This window comes from Sus scrofa, chromosome 6 (genome assembly GCF_054392235.1).
Source record: "Sus scrofa isolate SSC_HxYL_T2T_F1_AM1 chromosome 6, Sscrofa_HxYL_maternal_Yorkshire_Landrace_v2.0, whole genome shotgun sequence".
In the NCBI taxonomy this organism is placed as follows: domain Eukaryota; kingdom Metazoa; phylum Chordata; class Mammalia; order Artiodactyla; family Suidae; genus Sus; species Sus scrofa.
In genome coordinates, this window is record NC_139388.1 from 89,951,482 (window position 1) to 89,969,717 (window position 18,236).

At 41.7% G+C, this 18,236-nt stretch overlaps 1 protein-coding gene across 1 annotated transcript in view; it reads left to right on the top strand.

The window, feature by feature from the left end:
* The window catches only part of PHACTR4 (phosphatase and actin regulator 4), a 118,782-nt gene that overhangs the window by 84,483 nt on the left and 16,063 nt on the right, over positions 1-18,236 (top strand). The window contains exons 5-10 of the mRNA XM_021095668.2: positions 813-893; positions 7,724-7,888; positions 8,413-8,808; positions 14,369-14,972; positions 16,631-16,818; positions 17,568-17,721. Coding sequence (XP_020951327.2) covers positions 813-893; positions 7,724-7,888; positions 8,413-8,808; positions 14,369-14,972; positions 16,631-16,818; positions 17,568-17,721 — 1,588 coding nt within the window. The remainder of the gene's footprint in view (positions 1-812; positions 894-7,723; positions 7,889-8,412; positions 8,809-14,368; positions 14,973-16,630; positions 16,819-17,567; positions 17,722-18,236) is intronic.

Here is an 18,236-nt window from a genome sequence, read left to right on the forward strand (position 1 = left end):
ATGCCATGGGTATAGCCCTAAAAAGACCAAAAAAAAAAAAAAAAAAAAAAAAAGGAAAACCTAAACTTATAGAAGGATAGTTCCTTTTAGAAATGATACTTTCCCTTGGAATTCCCGTCGTGGCGCCGTGGTTAATGAATCCGATTAGGAGCCATGAGGTTGCGGGTTCCATCCCTGGCCTTGCTCAGTGGGTTAACGGTCCGGCATTGCAGTGTAGGTCGAAGACGCAGCTTGGATCCCACGTTGCTGTGACTCTGGCATAGGCCGGTGGCTACAGCCCCGATTGGACCCCTGGCCTGGGTACCTCCATATGCCGCGGGAGCGGCCTTAGAAAAGGCAAAAGGGGAGTTCCCGTCGTGGCGCAGTGGTTAACAAATCCGACTAGGAACCATGAGGTTGCGGGTTCGGTCCCTGCCCTTGCTCAGTGGGTTAACGATCCGGCGTTGCCGTGAGCTGTGGTGCAGGTTGCAGATGCGGCTTGGATCCCGCGTTGCTGTGGCTCTGGTGTAGGCCAGTGGCTACAGCTCCGAATAGACCCCTAGCCTGGGAACCTCCATATGCCGCAAGAGCGGCCCAAAGAAACAGCAAAAAGACAAACAAACAAACAAAAAAAGAAATGATACTTTCCCAATAGCACAGGATATGAAAGAAATTAAGTTTAAATTTTTTTATTTGAATTTATTTTTTATGTTCTTTTGTTTCCTAAGAATAGAATATTGAACCACTTTATTCTTTTACCTACAGAGTTAGAATACTTAAATTTGACCTTTATTTGCCACATTTCTGAGTGTTGTTTTCCAATTTAATGTTAGTTTTAGAGCGAAAAATATCTATGCGAAAACCAAGAGAAGAGCTGGTTAAAAGAGGGGTTCTTTTGGAAGATTCTGAGCAGGGTGAGTTTGCAAATCAATGGCACATGCCTGTCTCTGTATATTTGGTCTTTGGTTATGACAAGGTATTTAAATTTTCTTTGCTTATTATTGCTGTTGTTGAGAGGGTAGGGGGCTTTAAAAACAGCTGTTCATGCATCTAGAATATATTTTTTTAAACTTCTATTAGAAAAGAAAAGGTGCTGGAGTTCCCGTCGTGGCGCAGTGGTTAACGAATCCGACTAGGAACCATGAGGTTGCGGGTTCAGTCCCTGCCCTTGCCCAGTGGGTTAACGATCCGGCGTTGAGCTGTGGTGTAGGTTGCAGATGCGGCTCGGATCACGTGTTGCTGTGGCTCTTGCGTAGGCCGGTGGCTACAGCTCCGATTCAACCCCTAGCCTGGGAACCTCCATATGCTGCGGGAGCGGCCCAAGAAATAGCAACAACAACAACAAAAGACAAAAGACAAAAAAAAAAGAAAAGAAAAGGTGCTGGAGTTCCCGTCGTGGCACAGTGGTTAACGAATCCGACTAGGAACCATGAGGTTGCCGGTTCGGTCCCTGGCCTTGCTCAGTGGGTTAAGGATCTGGCGTTGCCGTGAGCTGTGGTGTAGGTCGGCAACTACAACTCCAAATCCACCCATGGCTTGGGAATTTCCATGGGCCACAGGTGTGGCCTTAAGAAGCAAAAAAAAAAAAAAAAAAGAAAGTAAAGGAAAAAAAGAATACATAATACAAATGCCCAATAAACAAAAACATGGCGTTTTTTTACTTCATTAATAATTAAGGGATACAAATTAAAATAAAAATAAAATAGCTCTACATATAAACTAAAAAATGTGAAATTAATCAAATGACCAAGAACAGGGTTGATGAGGCTATGAAATAAGTGGAATTCACGTATAACTGTTGATGAAAGTGTGAAAGAGGATTAATCACCTTGAAAAATAGTTTAGCCTAATCAATGGAAGCTGGAGATGTGTAAACTTATGTGTAGTCTTTGGTATATATACCCAACAAAAATGTTTATACATTTGTATCAAGATATTTATAGATGTGTTCCTAGCAGCAGTATTTATCAACAGTAGAGCAAGGAGCTCCCATCGTGACTCATCGGAAACAAATCTGACCAGTATCTGGCTGGCAGCTAGTCATGAGGATGCAGGCTTGATCCTTTACATGGCTCAGTGGCTTAAGAATCCAGCTTTGGAGTTCCCGTCGTGGCGCAGTGGTTAACGAATCCGACTAGGAACCATGAGGTCGCGGGTTCGGTCCCTGCCCTTGCTCAGTGGGTTAACGATCCGGCGTTGCCGTGAGCTGTGGTGTAGGTTGCAGACGCGGCTCGGATCCAGCGTTGCTGTGGCTCTGGCGTAGGCTGGTGGCTACAGCTCCGATTCAACCCCTAGCCTGGGAACCTCCATATGCCGCGGGAGCGGCCCAAGAAATAGCAACAACAGCAACAACAACAACAACAGACAAAAAGACAAAAGACAAAAGACAAAAAAAAAAAAAAAAAAAGAATCCAGCTTTGCCATGAGCTGTGGTGTAGGTCACAGACTCAGCTCAGATCCCAAGTTGCTGTGGCTGTTGGGTAGGCCAGCAGCTGCAGCTCTGATTTGACCCCTAGCCAGGAAACTTCCATATGCCACAGGTGTGGCCCTAAAAAGCAAAAAAAAAAAGTAGAGCAAAATTGGAAACAACCTACATGTTCATGTAGTGAAATAAATAACCTGTGAAATGTTGATTAAAATGAAATATTATACAGCAATGAAAACAAACTACCCCTGCATGCTTTATAATATGAATCTCATAAGTAATACTGAACAATTGAAGTCAATCATGAAAGAATATATATCGTAACATTTCTATAAGTGTAAAGAAAAAAGTGTTTGGAGATGCATATTTCTTTGGATAACTAATACAAACGCAAAGAAAGCATTATCATAAGAGTTAGGAGAGTGAGTGATTGCTTTGTTGGGGGGAAGGAGAGGTAAGTTACTGGGGAGAGAGGGAGGCTTCAGAGTTTTAGAAACATTAATGTTCATGATGATCACACAAGTATTATCCTTGTGATATGGGGGTTTTTTTGGGAGGGGGTTCTGTTTCTGTTTTGTACATTTTTCTCTACTGGTGTTAAACTGGACAATGAAAAAAAATTAAATAATGATAAGATGTATCTATAGAATTCAACACCATACCATCTATGTTTATTTAAAGAAGAAATATTTTTTATACAATTTTTAAAGATTACTTTCCATTTAGAGCTATTGCAAAATATTGACTGTATTCCCTGCGTTGTAAAATATATCCTTGAGCCTATCCTGCCCTCAATAGTTTTATACCTCCCACTTCCACACCCCTGTATTGCATTAAGTAGGCATATGTATTTTGTGGGAATGAAAGTATCTAATGGAAGGAAAAATATTAAAACATAAATGAGAATAATTGATTTTTTTAAGATATCTCAACTTAGGGGGTAAACGTGAAATGATTTTATTTCTTCCAATGATTACCTCCTAATTTTCTATGTTAAAGTCCAGTTTCTTGCTGAGGGGAAAAAAAACTTCCTTCACCCTACCTTCCAAGTGCTTACCTTATCTGGCTGTGATCTTTTTTCTTTCCTCCTGGCTGTTATCTTTAACTTTGGAATTGCATTTGGGTGCTTGGTGAAGGACTGTTGGGCAAACATTCTGTCTCTCGGTACATCCTCAGCTTTGGCCAGCTACAATATTGTGTCATTTTCTTTTCTTTTTTTTTTTTTTTTTTTTTTAATGCCAGGTTTGTCTCCAGACCCATATTGCTGCTGTAATCTTGTCTATTGTAAAGATCATGTTTTGATATTTCACCACTCATTGCTGGTTTAATAATATCAAGACTTTCTCTATTGTGTGACTTTTATGAAGCACCTTGGCGGAAAAGTAAGACTTGAGATTGGTTGCATTTCATTTCTCTTCATTAGAGTTACTTTGCATGAGACAAAGTCTGAAAGCCAAGTTTAAAAAATATATTGGAGTTCCCATTGTGACTCAGCAGGTTGAGGACCTGATGTAGTCTCTGTGAGGATTTGGGTTCAATCCCTGACCTCGCTCAGTGGGTTAAGGATCCGGCGTTGCCGTGAGCTATGGTGTAGGTCACAGATGCGGCTCAGCTCCTGTATGGCTATGACAGAGGCCGGCAGCTGTAGCACCGATTAGACCCCTAGCCTGGGAGCCTCCATATGCCACAGGTTCAGCCCTAAAAAGACAATAAATAAATAAAAATAAGTAAACTGTAGTTCTTCGGATTGGAATTACATGTATCCCTGGACATGAAGTCTTTTCAAGGGGAATCAACCTTGATGTGTTCTTACCTAAAATTAATATGCCTGAGAACACACCAGGATCAGAGATCCTGCCAGTTTCTCTGTTCCAATCATCTTTCTCCCATTTTGCAAAAGATAAGACATTACCATCTGCATCTTACCGTGATGTATGTTATTACTTTAGAATCCGAGTTTGGATGCAAATAAAAGCATAATTCAAAGGCCTGAAAAAGGAGTTCACTTCAAGGCTTAGCAGTTAACAAACCCGACTAGGATCCATGAGGATGAGGGTTTGATCCCTGGCCTCACTCAGTGGGTTAAGGATCCAACATTGCTGTGGCTGTGGTGTAGGCTGGCAACTATAGCTCTGATTCGACCCCTAACCTGGGAACTTCCATATGCCATGGATATGACCCCAAAAAGAAAAAAAAAAGCTTGAAGGAAAAATACTAAATATTATTAGCATTGGAATGGGAATATAGGGTTTTTTCCTATTTTTCTAAATTTTCAGCATGGTTAGTTAAAAGCATGTGTAACTTTTTCTTTCTTTTTTCTTTTTTTTTTTGGGGGGGGGCTTTTTAGGGCTGCACCCAAGACATATGGAAGTTCCCAGGTAAGGGGTCGATTCAGAGCTGTAGCTGCTGGCCTACACCACAGCCACAGCCACAGCAACACAGGATCCGAGCCGTGTCTGTGACCTATACCAAAGCTCATAGAAACACCGGATCCTTAACCTGCTGAGCGAAGCCAGGAATGGAACCCGTGTCCTCATGGATACTAGCTGGGTTCGTTACCACTGAGCCATGACAGGAACTCCAAGCATGTATAACTTTTGTTTTTTTCATGAGGATTTGTTTTTTACAGTAGGACACGAAGTATTCTAGGTTTTTAGGTCTGTATCTACAATTATAAGACCTCAGTTGCAGTGCCTTTGAACATTGCTTTTTTGTGATAGCCACTCCTCACCCCATGCCCTCTCCTGCCTCTCACCTTTCTTGCTTATTCACCAAACCCCATACTTCACGTCTTTCTTGTTTTTCACCTTCATTCAGTCTTTTTTGCCATGTTTTCCATTGGCTCTTTTTTTTTTTTTTTCTTTTTAGGGCTACACGTATGGCATATGCAAGTTCCCAGGATAGGGGTCGAATCAGAGCTACAGCTGCCAGCCTACACCACAGCCACGGAAACACCAGATCCTAGCTGCATTTGCAGCATACACCATAGCTCACGGTAATGCCAGATCCTCTAACCCACTGAGCAAGAGGCCTGGGATTGAACCCACATCCTCATGGATACTAGTCAGATTCTTAACCTGCTGAGCCACAACAGGAACTCTGCTTCCTATTGGCTCTTGATCCAATTTGGTTTTAGCCTAAAATTTCAAAGGTCCAATTGATAAGTGAATTGTAGCCACTGACGTCAATCTGCCAACCAGAGAACTGACCTATAAGAAGAAACTCAAAAATGGGTTTTAGGGCCTAGCTTATAATGTCTCTAGTTAGGCTAAAAGTAGTATCTGAACCTTCCAGTTCTTTTTGTACTCAGATATGACTTTTGTCTTTACTGTGGTTCTAACTTGAGTGTATTACAAAATATGTAACACATTTTCTGAGTTGGGGGTTAGGGGACATCAGAGGCCAGATACTACTTCTGCTGTCCTCCATTAGCACAAAGTTTTTGCATTAAATACAAGGAATTTTACTTCAAAGTAAACAGTCCCAATTAAGTAACTTGAGAGATAACTAATCACTTTTACTGGTATGTGCTGAGTGGAAACTAATTAATAATGTTTCTTAATCTTTCACTGTGTTTTCCAAAAGTAGGGGTCTTTGTTGGTTTTGAAATGATTTATTGCTTTATTTTTTAGAAAATCCTATTTTTGTTAAAGCTGTACTACATTATCATAAGCATTAACTTATTACATTTGCATAGTTGTCATCTTGCCCTTTCCTCTGTTGTAGAAGAAAAAAAATAGTTGTCACAGTACTTTCACTTTAGAAGTACATTTTCATTCAGTGCTCATTTGCCTTATACTTTGCAGTACTTTTAGCCAGTCTCTTATTGAGACTGTTTGAAGAATGTTACTGTCTAATCTCCTAGTAGGAAGTGGTGGATTGGGGTGAGGGAAACTAGTTTATGAGAACTCACAGGACCAACTCAAGAGATGCTAAAATGAAAAGTATCTCTGGAGTTCCCTGGTGGCTCAGCAGGTTAAGGAATCTGGCATTGTCACTGAAGTGGCTTAGTTCAGGCCTGGCCTGAGAATTTCTCCATGCTTCAGGCTTGGCCAAAAAAAAAAAAAAAAAGGAAGAATATCTCACTATGGAAAAAGAAGAAGGACTCCATGACACCATCTAGAGACTACCTAGTTCCACTCCCCATGACACTAGGAGGTGAGACAGTTTTCAGTCTCTAACCTCAGTTTTTCAGTTCTCTCCTCCAAAGGAGTCTAGTAAACCTAAGCAGTAACTAGGGACTTTTGTCTAATCGCTCCATGACATAATCTTTTTTTTTTTTGCCTTTTTTTAATTACTCAAATGAATTTATCACATCTGTAATTGTATAATGATCATAACAATCTGATTTCGCAAGATTTCCATCCCAAAGCCCAAACACATCCCCCCACCCCCCAGCTCCATGACATAATCTTACCTACAGGTTTTATAGCGATGAGTGGTCATCACAACGCCTACAGCCTAGTGATCATTCTTGTAGTTTTATGTATAGGAATTTGTCATGTGTATTATGTTTACCTTTGATCTCTTAGTTGTACCCCTTGCTGTCCACTCACTGCTCTCAGGCACCCTTTGCTATTTCTCACTTACACTCTAACAGTAGCTCATTATTTGTTTTCCTGTCCCAGTCACTGCCTAATCCATCCTTGGCTGAGTTAACCTTCTAAAACATGGAGCAGATCATGTCTCTCTCCTACTTTAACTCTTTGGCTTTCTGTTACCTACAGGATTCAGTCAGTGCTCTTTTACAATGGTGTTTGGTGCCCTCCATAGCCTGGTTCTTGCCTGCCTTTCCAGTACTATTAACTCTTTCTTATGTGCATCTATTCTCCTGCCAGGCCACACTAGTTGTCAAATAATTTCACACCTTCATACATACTATTCCTTCTTTCTGCGTGGTCTTTGTTCATCTTGCCATCAAGGGGTAGGCTCCTCTTCCTCCTTTAAGACCCAGTTTAGCTACCACTTTCTGTGAAGCTTTTTCTAAGCACATTCCCACCCTCAATAGAATTGTTTCTTTATTCCTACCATAGCATTTCATCCATTACAGCTCTTAACATTTAGCATTGTAATTAACTACGATAAATGTGTCTTATTCATGTAGCAAGGCACCTGGCACATAATAAACAATCAAATGTTTATCAGAAAAAAGGAATTAATTATTTTCATGACTGCTATAAAATCCAAATAATTTAGACCTAAATAATAAGCTGAAACAGGAAGAGGGTTAGATAAAGGGATAAGGAAAGTTAGACATCGCCACCTCTTCTATCTGATCACGCCAGTCCATCAGTTTGCTCTTTCTTTCGGATCTTGCAGGTGATGACGATCCAGGGACGTTGAGCCATGCCATGTTAAAGAATGGCCATACCACCCCCATAGGAAGTGCCAGATCTTCTAGTCCAGTCCCAGTAGAGGAAGAGCCAGGGAGAATAGCAAGTCTTGGGAAATCTATTCGAGAAGAGGACCCAAAGAAGCGACTAGGTAAGAGACTCTGGAAGAGTCTGAAGAGTTTAAGAGCCATGGATCGGTCATTTTCGTTTACCTCAGGGGTTTGCAAGAACTAGAGGAGAAATAAAATCCAGAGGGACCTCTGTTCTTTTCTAGCAATTCTGCAACTAGTTGTTGTTTTCAGTAGAATTTCTCCTGTATTCCTGTATTCACAAAATACCTAAGTTTGTGATTCTCAAGGATTGAAGAGGATGTTTACTATCAAATACCTGTAGGAGTTTTTCAAGCTACACATTCCACATTCCTCCTCCTCTACCCAAGGGACTCTGTGTCCAGCTGCTTGGCTCTGTATAAAGAATCCCTACCGTAACAAGCTCCTTTGACTGACTGAGAAAGTGTCATATACCTTAAGTATGTTGAGGTTGGGAAACTTTGCCTGGAAACTAACCTATAAGTTAAATAATGAATGGTGTTGACCATAAGCTGTAGATGTGTTAGCTTTTTCAGTCTGTCTTGTAACTCTCTCTTCCCTTTTAAATCATTTCTTGACTATACAGGCTCAACTGGAAGCCAGCCTAATTCTGAAGCAGAATCCGTTCCTGAGAATGTACCCAAACAGCCTTTACTTCCCCCTAAAAGACACTTGTCCTCTTCTCATGAAGCAAATGAAGAGCAAGCAAAGGATGCCACTTCCTCTGGCAGCACAGCAAGACCCATCTCCTCCACCTCCACCACCGGCATCACCCCAGCACCTGCCGCCACCATAGCTGCCACAAACCTAGCAAAAACTGTTAATTCCTCTCTCCCCCCTTCCCAAGCACCCAGGACTCTGCCAGCTGCTCCTGCCAGCACTAACACTACTGCTACCCCAAGCCTCACTCATACAGTCCCTGCCAAGCAGCCCCCTATCCCGCCCCCTAAACCAGCTCACAGAAATAGCAACCCGGTTATTGGTAAGTCTTTAGATTTACATAGTTTTAGGTTTGGTTTTGTTTTAGATGGTTGTTTTATTGGATGATTGGTACAATATTGATTTGGCCTATGAGAGAGTTCTCCATATTTGTCCCTTGGAATGCCTTCAATATAGAAAAAAGTCTTGAAAATGAGGAGATGACTATGAATGGAAACAGTGGGGAGAGATATCACTAATTTAAGTTCAAGTTTGGGGGGATTAATATTTATTTCCTAAAACAATGTTTCTGAACTACTATTTATAGTTTGGGACTAGGCATGTAAAGACTGCAATGAATTTGACCTATGTGTAGAAAACGTTTGTTTGGCCATGCCCGTGGCATATGGAAGTTCCCGGGCCAGGGATCGAACCCAAGCCACCGTAGTGACAATGTTGAACCTTTAACCCTTAGGACACCAGGGAACTCTGAAAAGGATTTGTTTTGTTTTGTTTTTAACCTAGTTTAAACTACCAGTGCTTTTCTTCAACATAAACCCATTAAATTAAAAAATTATTGTATAGATGCCAGTGTAACTTGTGATTCAGTGTCTTGCATAGTACCTTCATGGGAAACTGCAAAGTTATTTAAATTGTCCTGATGAAGTCATGTTTTATCTTAGGAGAGTTAAGAATGCCAGTCTTGGAGTTCCTGTTGTGGTGCAGCAGAAACAAATCCAATCAGGAACCATGAGGTTGCAGGTTCGATCCCTGGCCTCGCTCAGTGGGTTAAGGATCTGGCATTGCCATGAGCTGTGGTGTAGGTGGCAAACCCGGCTCGGATCCGTGTTGCTATGGCTGTGGTGTAGGCCAGCGGCTACAGCTCTGATTAGACCCCTAGTCTGGGAACCTCCATATGCGTGGGGTGTGGCCCTAAAAAGACAAAAAAAAAAGAATGCTAGTCTTAGTGAAATAAATGGCGGAAGAAAGAAAGTAGAGAAGATTACCTGTAAATTTTTATTGGTTTAGTAAATTTTTAATATTTACCTGAAGTGCTATTTAGGTCAGTTTTCTTTTTCTTTTTTTCTTTTTTTTCTTTTTTGGCTGCCCTGCAGCGTATGGAGTTCTCAGGCCAGGGATCGAATCCAAGCCAGAGTTTCGGCAGCACCACATCCTTAGCGCACTGTAAAAGATGGGGAGTCGAACTCACTTCCCTGCTGCTGTAGAGACATCGTTGATGCCACTGCACCACAGTGGGAACTCCTAGGTCAGGTTTCTTATATAAATTTAGAGGAATTTTCAAGGAAGGGAGGAGGAGAAAAAAGGTAGTTTTTCAGGAACAATTATATTAGGCTTAGTCCTCTTAATTTTTGTTAATGATTGAATGGACAAATAAAAAGTACGTTCAAAAAAGGAAAAAAAAAATGGAGTTCCCATTGTGGCACAGTGGTTAACAAATCCAACTAGGAACCATGAGGTTTCGGGTTCGATCCCTGGCCTTGCTCAGGGGGTTAAGGATCCGGCGTTGCCATGAGCTGTGGTGTAGGTCGAAGACACAGCTCATCCTGCATTGCTGTGGCTCTGGCGTAGGCCGGTGGCTACAGCTCTCATTAGACCCCTAGCCTGGGAACCTCCATATGCCGTGGGAGCGGCCCTAAAAAAGGCAAAAAAAAGACCAAAAAAAAAAATTTTTTTTTTAAAGTACGTTCTTGGAGTTCCTGCTGTGACACAGTGGGTTAAGAATCTGACTGCAGCGGCTTGGGTCACTGCGGAGGCACAGTTCAAGTGCTACCCAGCGCAGTGGGTTATAAAGGATCCAGCATTGCCACAGCTGCAGTGTAGGTCACAGCTGTGGCTCTTATTCAGTCCCTTGCCTGAAACTTCCACATGCCTTGGGTGCGGTCATGTTTAAAAAAAGAAAAGTATGCTCATTAAATGCCTAATTAACCAAATAGTGTGGAGTGTCTAGAACCTTGAAAAACAGGCTTAGAGTTCATTGTGAGTATAACAGGTTGGAGTAGCTTGATAAAAACAGGATGAAGGTCATTATTACCACCTTAGATAAATAGGGCTGTGTTGACTTATCTCTAAGGATCAAGGCGCTTTCATATACTTATTTTCAAAACCTCCTTGTAAAGTTTTATCTATTTTATCTATTATATGGCTAGGGCAATAAGAACAGGAAGAAGGTGTGATTCACTCAAGGTTGCAATTAGTGAGAGATAGAAACCAAACATAAGCTTTTCCACCCTGGAGTACAGACCTCTGTCCTGTACACCTGTGTGTTCAAACTATTATCTAGACTGTGTTCTCATCATGATTACCTTGGAGGGCTTATTAAAGCACGGAGTATTTGGCTCTGCCCTTAAAGTTTCTGATTCAATAAATCTGGGGTAGTGCATGAGAAATTGCATTTCTTTTTTTTTTTATTTTTTATTTTTTATTTTTTTTCCCACTGTACAGCAAAGGGGTCGGGTTATCCTTACATGTATACATTGCAATTACATTTTTCCCCCACCCTTTCTTCTGTTGCAACATGAGTATCTAGACATAGTTCTCAGAAATTGCATTTCTAATGAGTTCTCAGATGATGCTGATTCTGCATATATGGGGACCACCCCTCGAGAACCACTGCTCTAAATCAGTAGCTCTCCACCCTTTTCAGGGCAAGACAACATAAAAAATGATAATGTCTGTACTATATCCTGGGTTAAACTTCAGTGACTGCCCTTGGCTTCAGGTGAAAAGCCCAAAGCAGCCCAAAGTGTGACTTAGGGATCAGCATGACTCCATGAGTGGTCTTCAGCAGAAAGAGAAAAATAGGACAGTTCACAGAGTTTTTATTAAGATTAAATAAATCTGATTTAAAGAACTGTCCTTGGAGTTCCCATCGTGGCTCAGTGGTTAACGAATCCGACTTTGACACCATGAGGTTTCAGGTTCAATCCCTGGCCTTGCTCAGTGGGTTAAGAATCCGGCGTTGCCCTGAGTTGTGGTGTAGACCTCAGACTCATAGCAGATCTGGCATTCCTGTGGCTCTTGCCAGAGGCTACATCTCCAGATTAGACCCCTAGCCTGGGAACCTCCATATGCCGTGGGAGCGGCCCTAGAAAAGGCAAAAATAAAAAAAAAATTTAAAAATAAAGAACTGTCCTTTACTCTGAAATTATGGACCTTCCTAATTCTTTGGTGTTAAAAGGCCACTTCTTTCATGAAATGATTATGTTGAGAATAATAAAAATTGACAACCTGAGATTGGTCAAGAATTTCTTTTTTTTTTTTTTTTTTTTCTGCTTTTTAGAGCCATACCTGTGGCATGTGGAGGTTCCCATGCTGCGGGTCTAATAGGAGCTACAGCTGCTGGCCTATGCCACAGCTACAGCAACATGGGATCCGAGCCATGTCTGCAACCTACACCACAGCTCATGGCAATGCCAGATCCTTGACCCACTGTGCGAGGCCAGGGATTGAACCCGCAACCTCATGGTTCCTAGTCGGATTCATTTCCCCTGTGCCATGATGGGAACTCCAGGAATTTCTTTTTAATAGTATTGGTCCATGAAATCCAAGCATTTGGAAACCACTGCTTTAGATATTGCTATGTCTGCTAACAGGTATAATAGTTCTAGGACTAAGGACTAATTAGGAGTATTAGGACTAAGGAAGGACCACCATAAATAACAACAGATGGAGAGAATTTGTAACCCCTCCAATGAACATTCTGGCATCTTTGCCATAAAACTACAGCTAAATGCCATTTTAGCTATATGGGGATATGTACCAGAGGTCACTTCCTTAACTTTACAGGTATATGTTTTCCTTATATTACCAAAAGTAATTTACTTTATCAATTCAAATGTTAAAATACTCAAATTTGGTCTTTTCAAGAGTGAGTTTTCCATAGCTAAAATAGCTAACTACTTTTTATTTTGGCTTTTTAAGGCCTTATCTGTAGCATATGGAAGTTCCCAGGCTAGGGGTTGAACTGGAACTGCTGCAGCTACTGGCCTACACCACAGCCACAACAACTTGGATCCGAGCTGAATCTGTGACCTACACCACAGTTCACAGCAATGCCGGAGCCTTAACTCACTGAGTGAGGCCAGCGATGGAACCCGCATCCTCAGCTTCATTACCACTGAGCCACAATGGGAACTCCAATAATAACTGCTATTTTTATTTTTATTTATTTATTTATTTTGTCTTTTTTGACATTTCTAGGGCCGCTTCTGCGGCATGTGGAGGTTCCCAGGCTAGGGGTCTAATCAGAGCCGTAGCCACCAGCCTACACCAGGGCCACAGCAACTCAGGATCTGAGCCATGTCTGCAACCTACACCACAGCTCACGGCAACGCCGAATCCTTAACCCACTGAGCAAGGCCAGGGATCAAACCCGCAACCTCATGGTTCCCAGTCGGATTCGTTAACCACTGAGCCATGACAGGAACTCCAATAACTGCCATTTTTAGACCAGCAGATAAAATCCAGTCTACCAAAAAATCTCTCTTTCATTGGTCCTAAAACTCACATTTTTAAATCTTCTTTTGTATGTAAATGCAATATTTTCCTAAGAATTCCTTTTAAAATTTTGCTTATGAAGAATGACATTAAAACATTATCAGGGAGTTATCCATGAGGATACAGGTTTGATCCCTAGCCTCACTTAGTGGATCGGGGATCCAGCATTGCCATGAGCTATGCTGCAGTTGCAGACATGGCTCAGAACCCACATTGCTGTGGCTGTGGTTTAAGCCTGCGGCTGTAGCTCTGATTTAACTCCTAGCCCAGGAACTTCCATATGCCACAGATAAGGCCCTAAAAAGCAAAAACAAAAAACAAAACAAAAAAAACTATCAAGGCCCTGGTGGCTCAGTGGCTTAAGGATCTGCCATGGTTACTTCCGTGGTATGGGTTGAATCCCTGGCCCAGGAACTTCCATGTGCTGCAGGTGCACCCCCCCAAAAAAAAATCAAGTTATGAAAGAAAATTAGAAATTAAATAAAATCATTTGGATCTACAATATGATTGGACCAATTGGAAACCTTTGAGTGACATATGCAATATAAGTGTATCTTACATTCTAAACTGAGCACAATTTGGGAGCAGCTTTGCTATTTCAGAAATAGAACTCAAGAATTTTTCCCACGTTGCTGTGGCTCTGGTGTAGGCCGGCGGCTACAGCTCCTATTCAACCCCTAGCCTGGGAACCTCCATATGCCACGGGATCGGCCCAAGAAATGGCATAAAGACAAAAAAAAAAAAGCGAAATTACCCAGGAGTTCCCATTGTGGCTCAGCAGTTAACGAACCCAACTAGCATCCATGAGGATTTGGGTTCAATCCCTGGCGTCACTCAGTGGATTAAGGATCCGGCATTTCCCTGGGCTGTGGTGTAGGTCACAGGCGCATCTCAGATCCTGTGTTGCTGTGGCAGTGGTGTAAGCCAGCTGCTACAGCTCCAATTCGACCCATACCCTGGGAACCTCCATATGACATGGGTACTGCCCTAAAGAGACAAAAAAAAAAAAAAGGGACTGAGCTTAGCTCTGATTCTAGGCTCTGGGCTGGTCCCTTCAAAGTATTGTAGAGTCATCTTAAATTGAAATGTTGCTTTCTCTTTTCCAGCTGAACTTTCTCAAGCAATAAACAATAGTACATTGTCATCAAAGCCTTCCCCACCTTTACCACCTAAGAGAGGCATTCCATCAACCTTGGTATCCACCTCAGAGTCTGCTGCCACCGTTGCCACCACCACAAAAGCACCACAAGATCAGAGAGAGAAGAGCACATACTCCGTGGGCTTCGAACCACTGCTGATGATCCCCCCACCCTCTCCATCCCCTCCGCTGCCTACTCATATACCTCCAGAACCCCCTCAGTCCCCTCCGTTCCCTGCTAAGACTTTTCGAGTTGTGCCAGAAATTGAGTTTCCACCTTCCTTAGATCTACCCCAGGAGGATCTGCAGCAGGAAAGTCAGAAAAAGGAAGTACCCAAGAGGATGTTGGACCATAGCTTTGGGGAGCCCCGCGTACCCCCTAGGCTGCCCCCAGTCCCACTGCATATCCGAATCCAGCAGGCCCTGACCAGCCCACTTCCCATGACTCCTCCCTTGGAGGGCTCTCATAGAGCTCATTCGTTGCTCTTCGAGAACAGTGACAACTTTTCTGAGGACAGCGGTACCCTGGGTCGGACCAGGTCACTTCCCATCACTATTGAAATGTTAAAAGTGTGAGTGACTTTAAAGCTTGCTTCTTGTTCCTTCTTTACACTTGTTAGGCCTTCTTGGAAACAATAACTTATAAAGAGGAAATGTGAATAAATTAAGAATACCCAATAAATAGGATATGTTCTTGAATTTGGACTTTTTTACCCTCCTAATTTCTATAAATTTTTTCCATAGCAGAAATTTCCATGATGATTTGAAAAAATTATAAACTTTTGTACGTGAAACTTAAAAGCGCTGTGTATTTTTATATGATAGAAGGGAAGCAGTGTAACATGGTGCTGAAGAACACTGACCTTGGAGTAAGCAACTCTGGGTTCAAATCTCAGCTCTGCCTCTTACTTACTTGTTTCCAGTAGTATATGTTACTTAACCTTCCTGTTCTTTAGTTTTCTAACCTGTGTGCAGGAATAATAGCTCATAGGCTTGCAAGAATGAAATTAGACAAAATCTGAAAGCTCTAATGCCTGGCACACAGACTTGATAGAGAGGGACAGAGAGAAGCCTAGAGAAAGAGAAGGGAATGCTCTGAAAGTTAGTTCAGTTATTCCAGCCCCATAGATGGGAACTGCTCATCTTCTCTCCCTCATCTCTCCCCAAACGCTGAATCTGTTCACAATAGCATTGGTACTTATACCTACTTTGTCTTTTTAAAATTCAGACAAGGCGTTACCGTTGTCTCACAGTAGGTTAAAAACCTGACTGTAGCATCTTGGGTTGCTGCAGAGTGGCAGGTTCCATCCTGGCACGGTGGGTTAAAGGACCTGGCGTTGCTGTAGCTGTGGCTTGGGTCCCAGCTGTGGGTCAGATTCAGTTCCTGGCCAGGGAACTTCCATATGCTCCAGGTGTTGCCATTTAAAAAAAAAAAAAAAAAAAAAAAAAAGGTGAATGTCAGACAAATTGTGGCTGAAGATCAACACTTTTTGGCAGGTTGGAAATTTGTCTTACTAACTAAAAGAATTATACAGCTGTTACAGCATCCTGAGTTTGAGGTAGACTAAGTCATAGTTTTATGCCTCTAGAGTATAAGGGAAGTAACTAGTTTTCATCTTTACCTCTCTTTGCTTCCTTGGTTTAGATTATCATTTTGTCCTACTCCATTATCAAACCAAAGGGAAATGGGTTAAGTATTTTGAGTATCTTCCATGAGCCAAATACTGTGTTAAATACTGTGTAATTTTCTCATTTAATCGAAGCAAATATATTGCATCTTATATACAGACCTTCAGGGCTCTCTCTGTGTCAGGCACTAGTATATTCTAGAATTTGTCTTATTTCATTCTCACAACAAGCTGAAATGGTAGATCTCATTCCCATTTACAGAAAAACTGAGTAACTTACAAGCTAGTAAATAAACTGTAGAGCTGGGGTTTGAAACCAGAGCCGCTTAGGAGTTCCCGCTCTGGTGCAATGGGGTTGGCAGCTTTTCTATAGCACCAGGACACAGGTTCAATCCCTGGCAGAGCACAGTGGGTTAAAGAATCCAGCACTGCCGTAGCTGTGGCATAGGTGGCAGCTGGGGTTAGCAAGAGTGTAAAAGTTAAGAGAAGAAACTATAAATCATTTTGTTCATTATTTTTCATAGTTATTCAATACTTTGCCTTGCAAATCAGTTATTTTTTTATGTCTCTGAGAGGAAAATGTAATTATGTTAATTTGTTAGTCCAGACGATGAAGAAGAAGAGGAGCAAGTCCACCTATTTGCATTCGATGAAGATGTAGTATCTACCTCAGTTGTTCCTAAATTACCACAGTGTCTGCAGGAGGAAGAGGAAGAGAAAGAGAGTGACTCAGATTCAGAAGGCCCCATTCAGTACCGAGATGAAGAGGATGAAGATGAAAATCATCACAGTAAGAAAGGGCCGGAAAGCAAAGGAGAAGTTTCTTTTATGGACAAAGCTATGTACTGGTCTTAGCAAGTGTAAGGTGAATGGAAGCAGGCACCCTCTCTCATCGAGTCATCTGGCTGACTGCTGTTGGAAGCTGCTGTGAGGGACTCTTGTCCCTGCTGTACCCCTTGTTATAACAAGCCAATGAGAGGGGACCCAGTAGATTGAGTCAGTCAGACATATATCAGTTTGGTTTGATTTTAGAATTATTTATCTTGATATTAGTAAAGAATGTGGAGTAAAGGAAAGTTGGTATTTGGGCTTTGTGGAGAAGACAAAAGGAATGGTTTCCTTACTGTATTCATGGGGTAAAGAACAAAACATATTCTTGTCCTCAAATCTGCAAATAGAATCCTGATTCCTCAGAGTAGAAAGCAGCTTTAGGAGTAGGAACCTTCTGAGGGTGTTAGTGTGAATGCCTCTCTGTTGTAATTCAGAGCCTCTCCCATGCTTTCGTTATCCCCCCCAGCAACTCTTACTAAGGAGAAAAATTTGGAGAGAGCTAGTGGAAAGGAGATGTCTTTAGCCTGAGTCCATCTGCTACAAAGAGTTTTAGATATCTTCAGCTTTGCTCCCACCTCTAAGTTAGGTGGGTCATTGGAGGCCAAGTAGAAAGCTGGGCGTTATGATGTTGTTTGTTCAGACTCTTACCCAGCTCCAGATAAGACTGAGCGTTAAGCCTCTGCATGTTTTTCTTTTCCTTTTGCAAAGGTGCTCTGGCCAATAAAGTGAAAAGGAAAGACACTCTGGCGATGAAGTTGAACCATAGACCCAGTGAACCAGAGATGAACATGAATTCTTGGCCTCGAAAAAGCAGAGAAGAATGGAATGAAATACGGCACCAGATTGGGAACACGCTAATCCGGTAGGTCTTTGCTGAATCGATTGATTTGATTTGATTTGATTTGATTATGCCAGTATATGTCTTCGAGACTTTGTGGTGGAGCATTCATTTATCTTTTTTTTTTTTTTTTTTTTTAATTTTAGAAATAGCATAATTTTTTAAAATACGTATCGTACACAGTTGGGTATCTTCTAAGAACTTGGAAATTAAGGCATTAAATGGTTCTCAGAGCTATAAACCGTAAGATAGACATATCTCACAGCTTTACACCATTAGATAGACATAAATATGTTTTTTCAAAGTTTCTAGAGAATTCAGGGTTTCAAGGACAGCAAGGCTCCTCTGGCATTTATCAGGTTGCTCAACCATGATGTTCCAGCCCAATTAAAGATCACACCCATACTTTCCATTGTATCTATCTCACATGTTCCATGTAACTGCTTTTTTTCACAGTGTCAGTATATTTTTCAAGTCAGCTGGAACTAAAATCATAGAGAATCTGAATGCAGGCCAGCTTTACAGACAGAGTGAGTCCA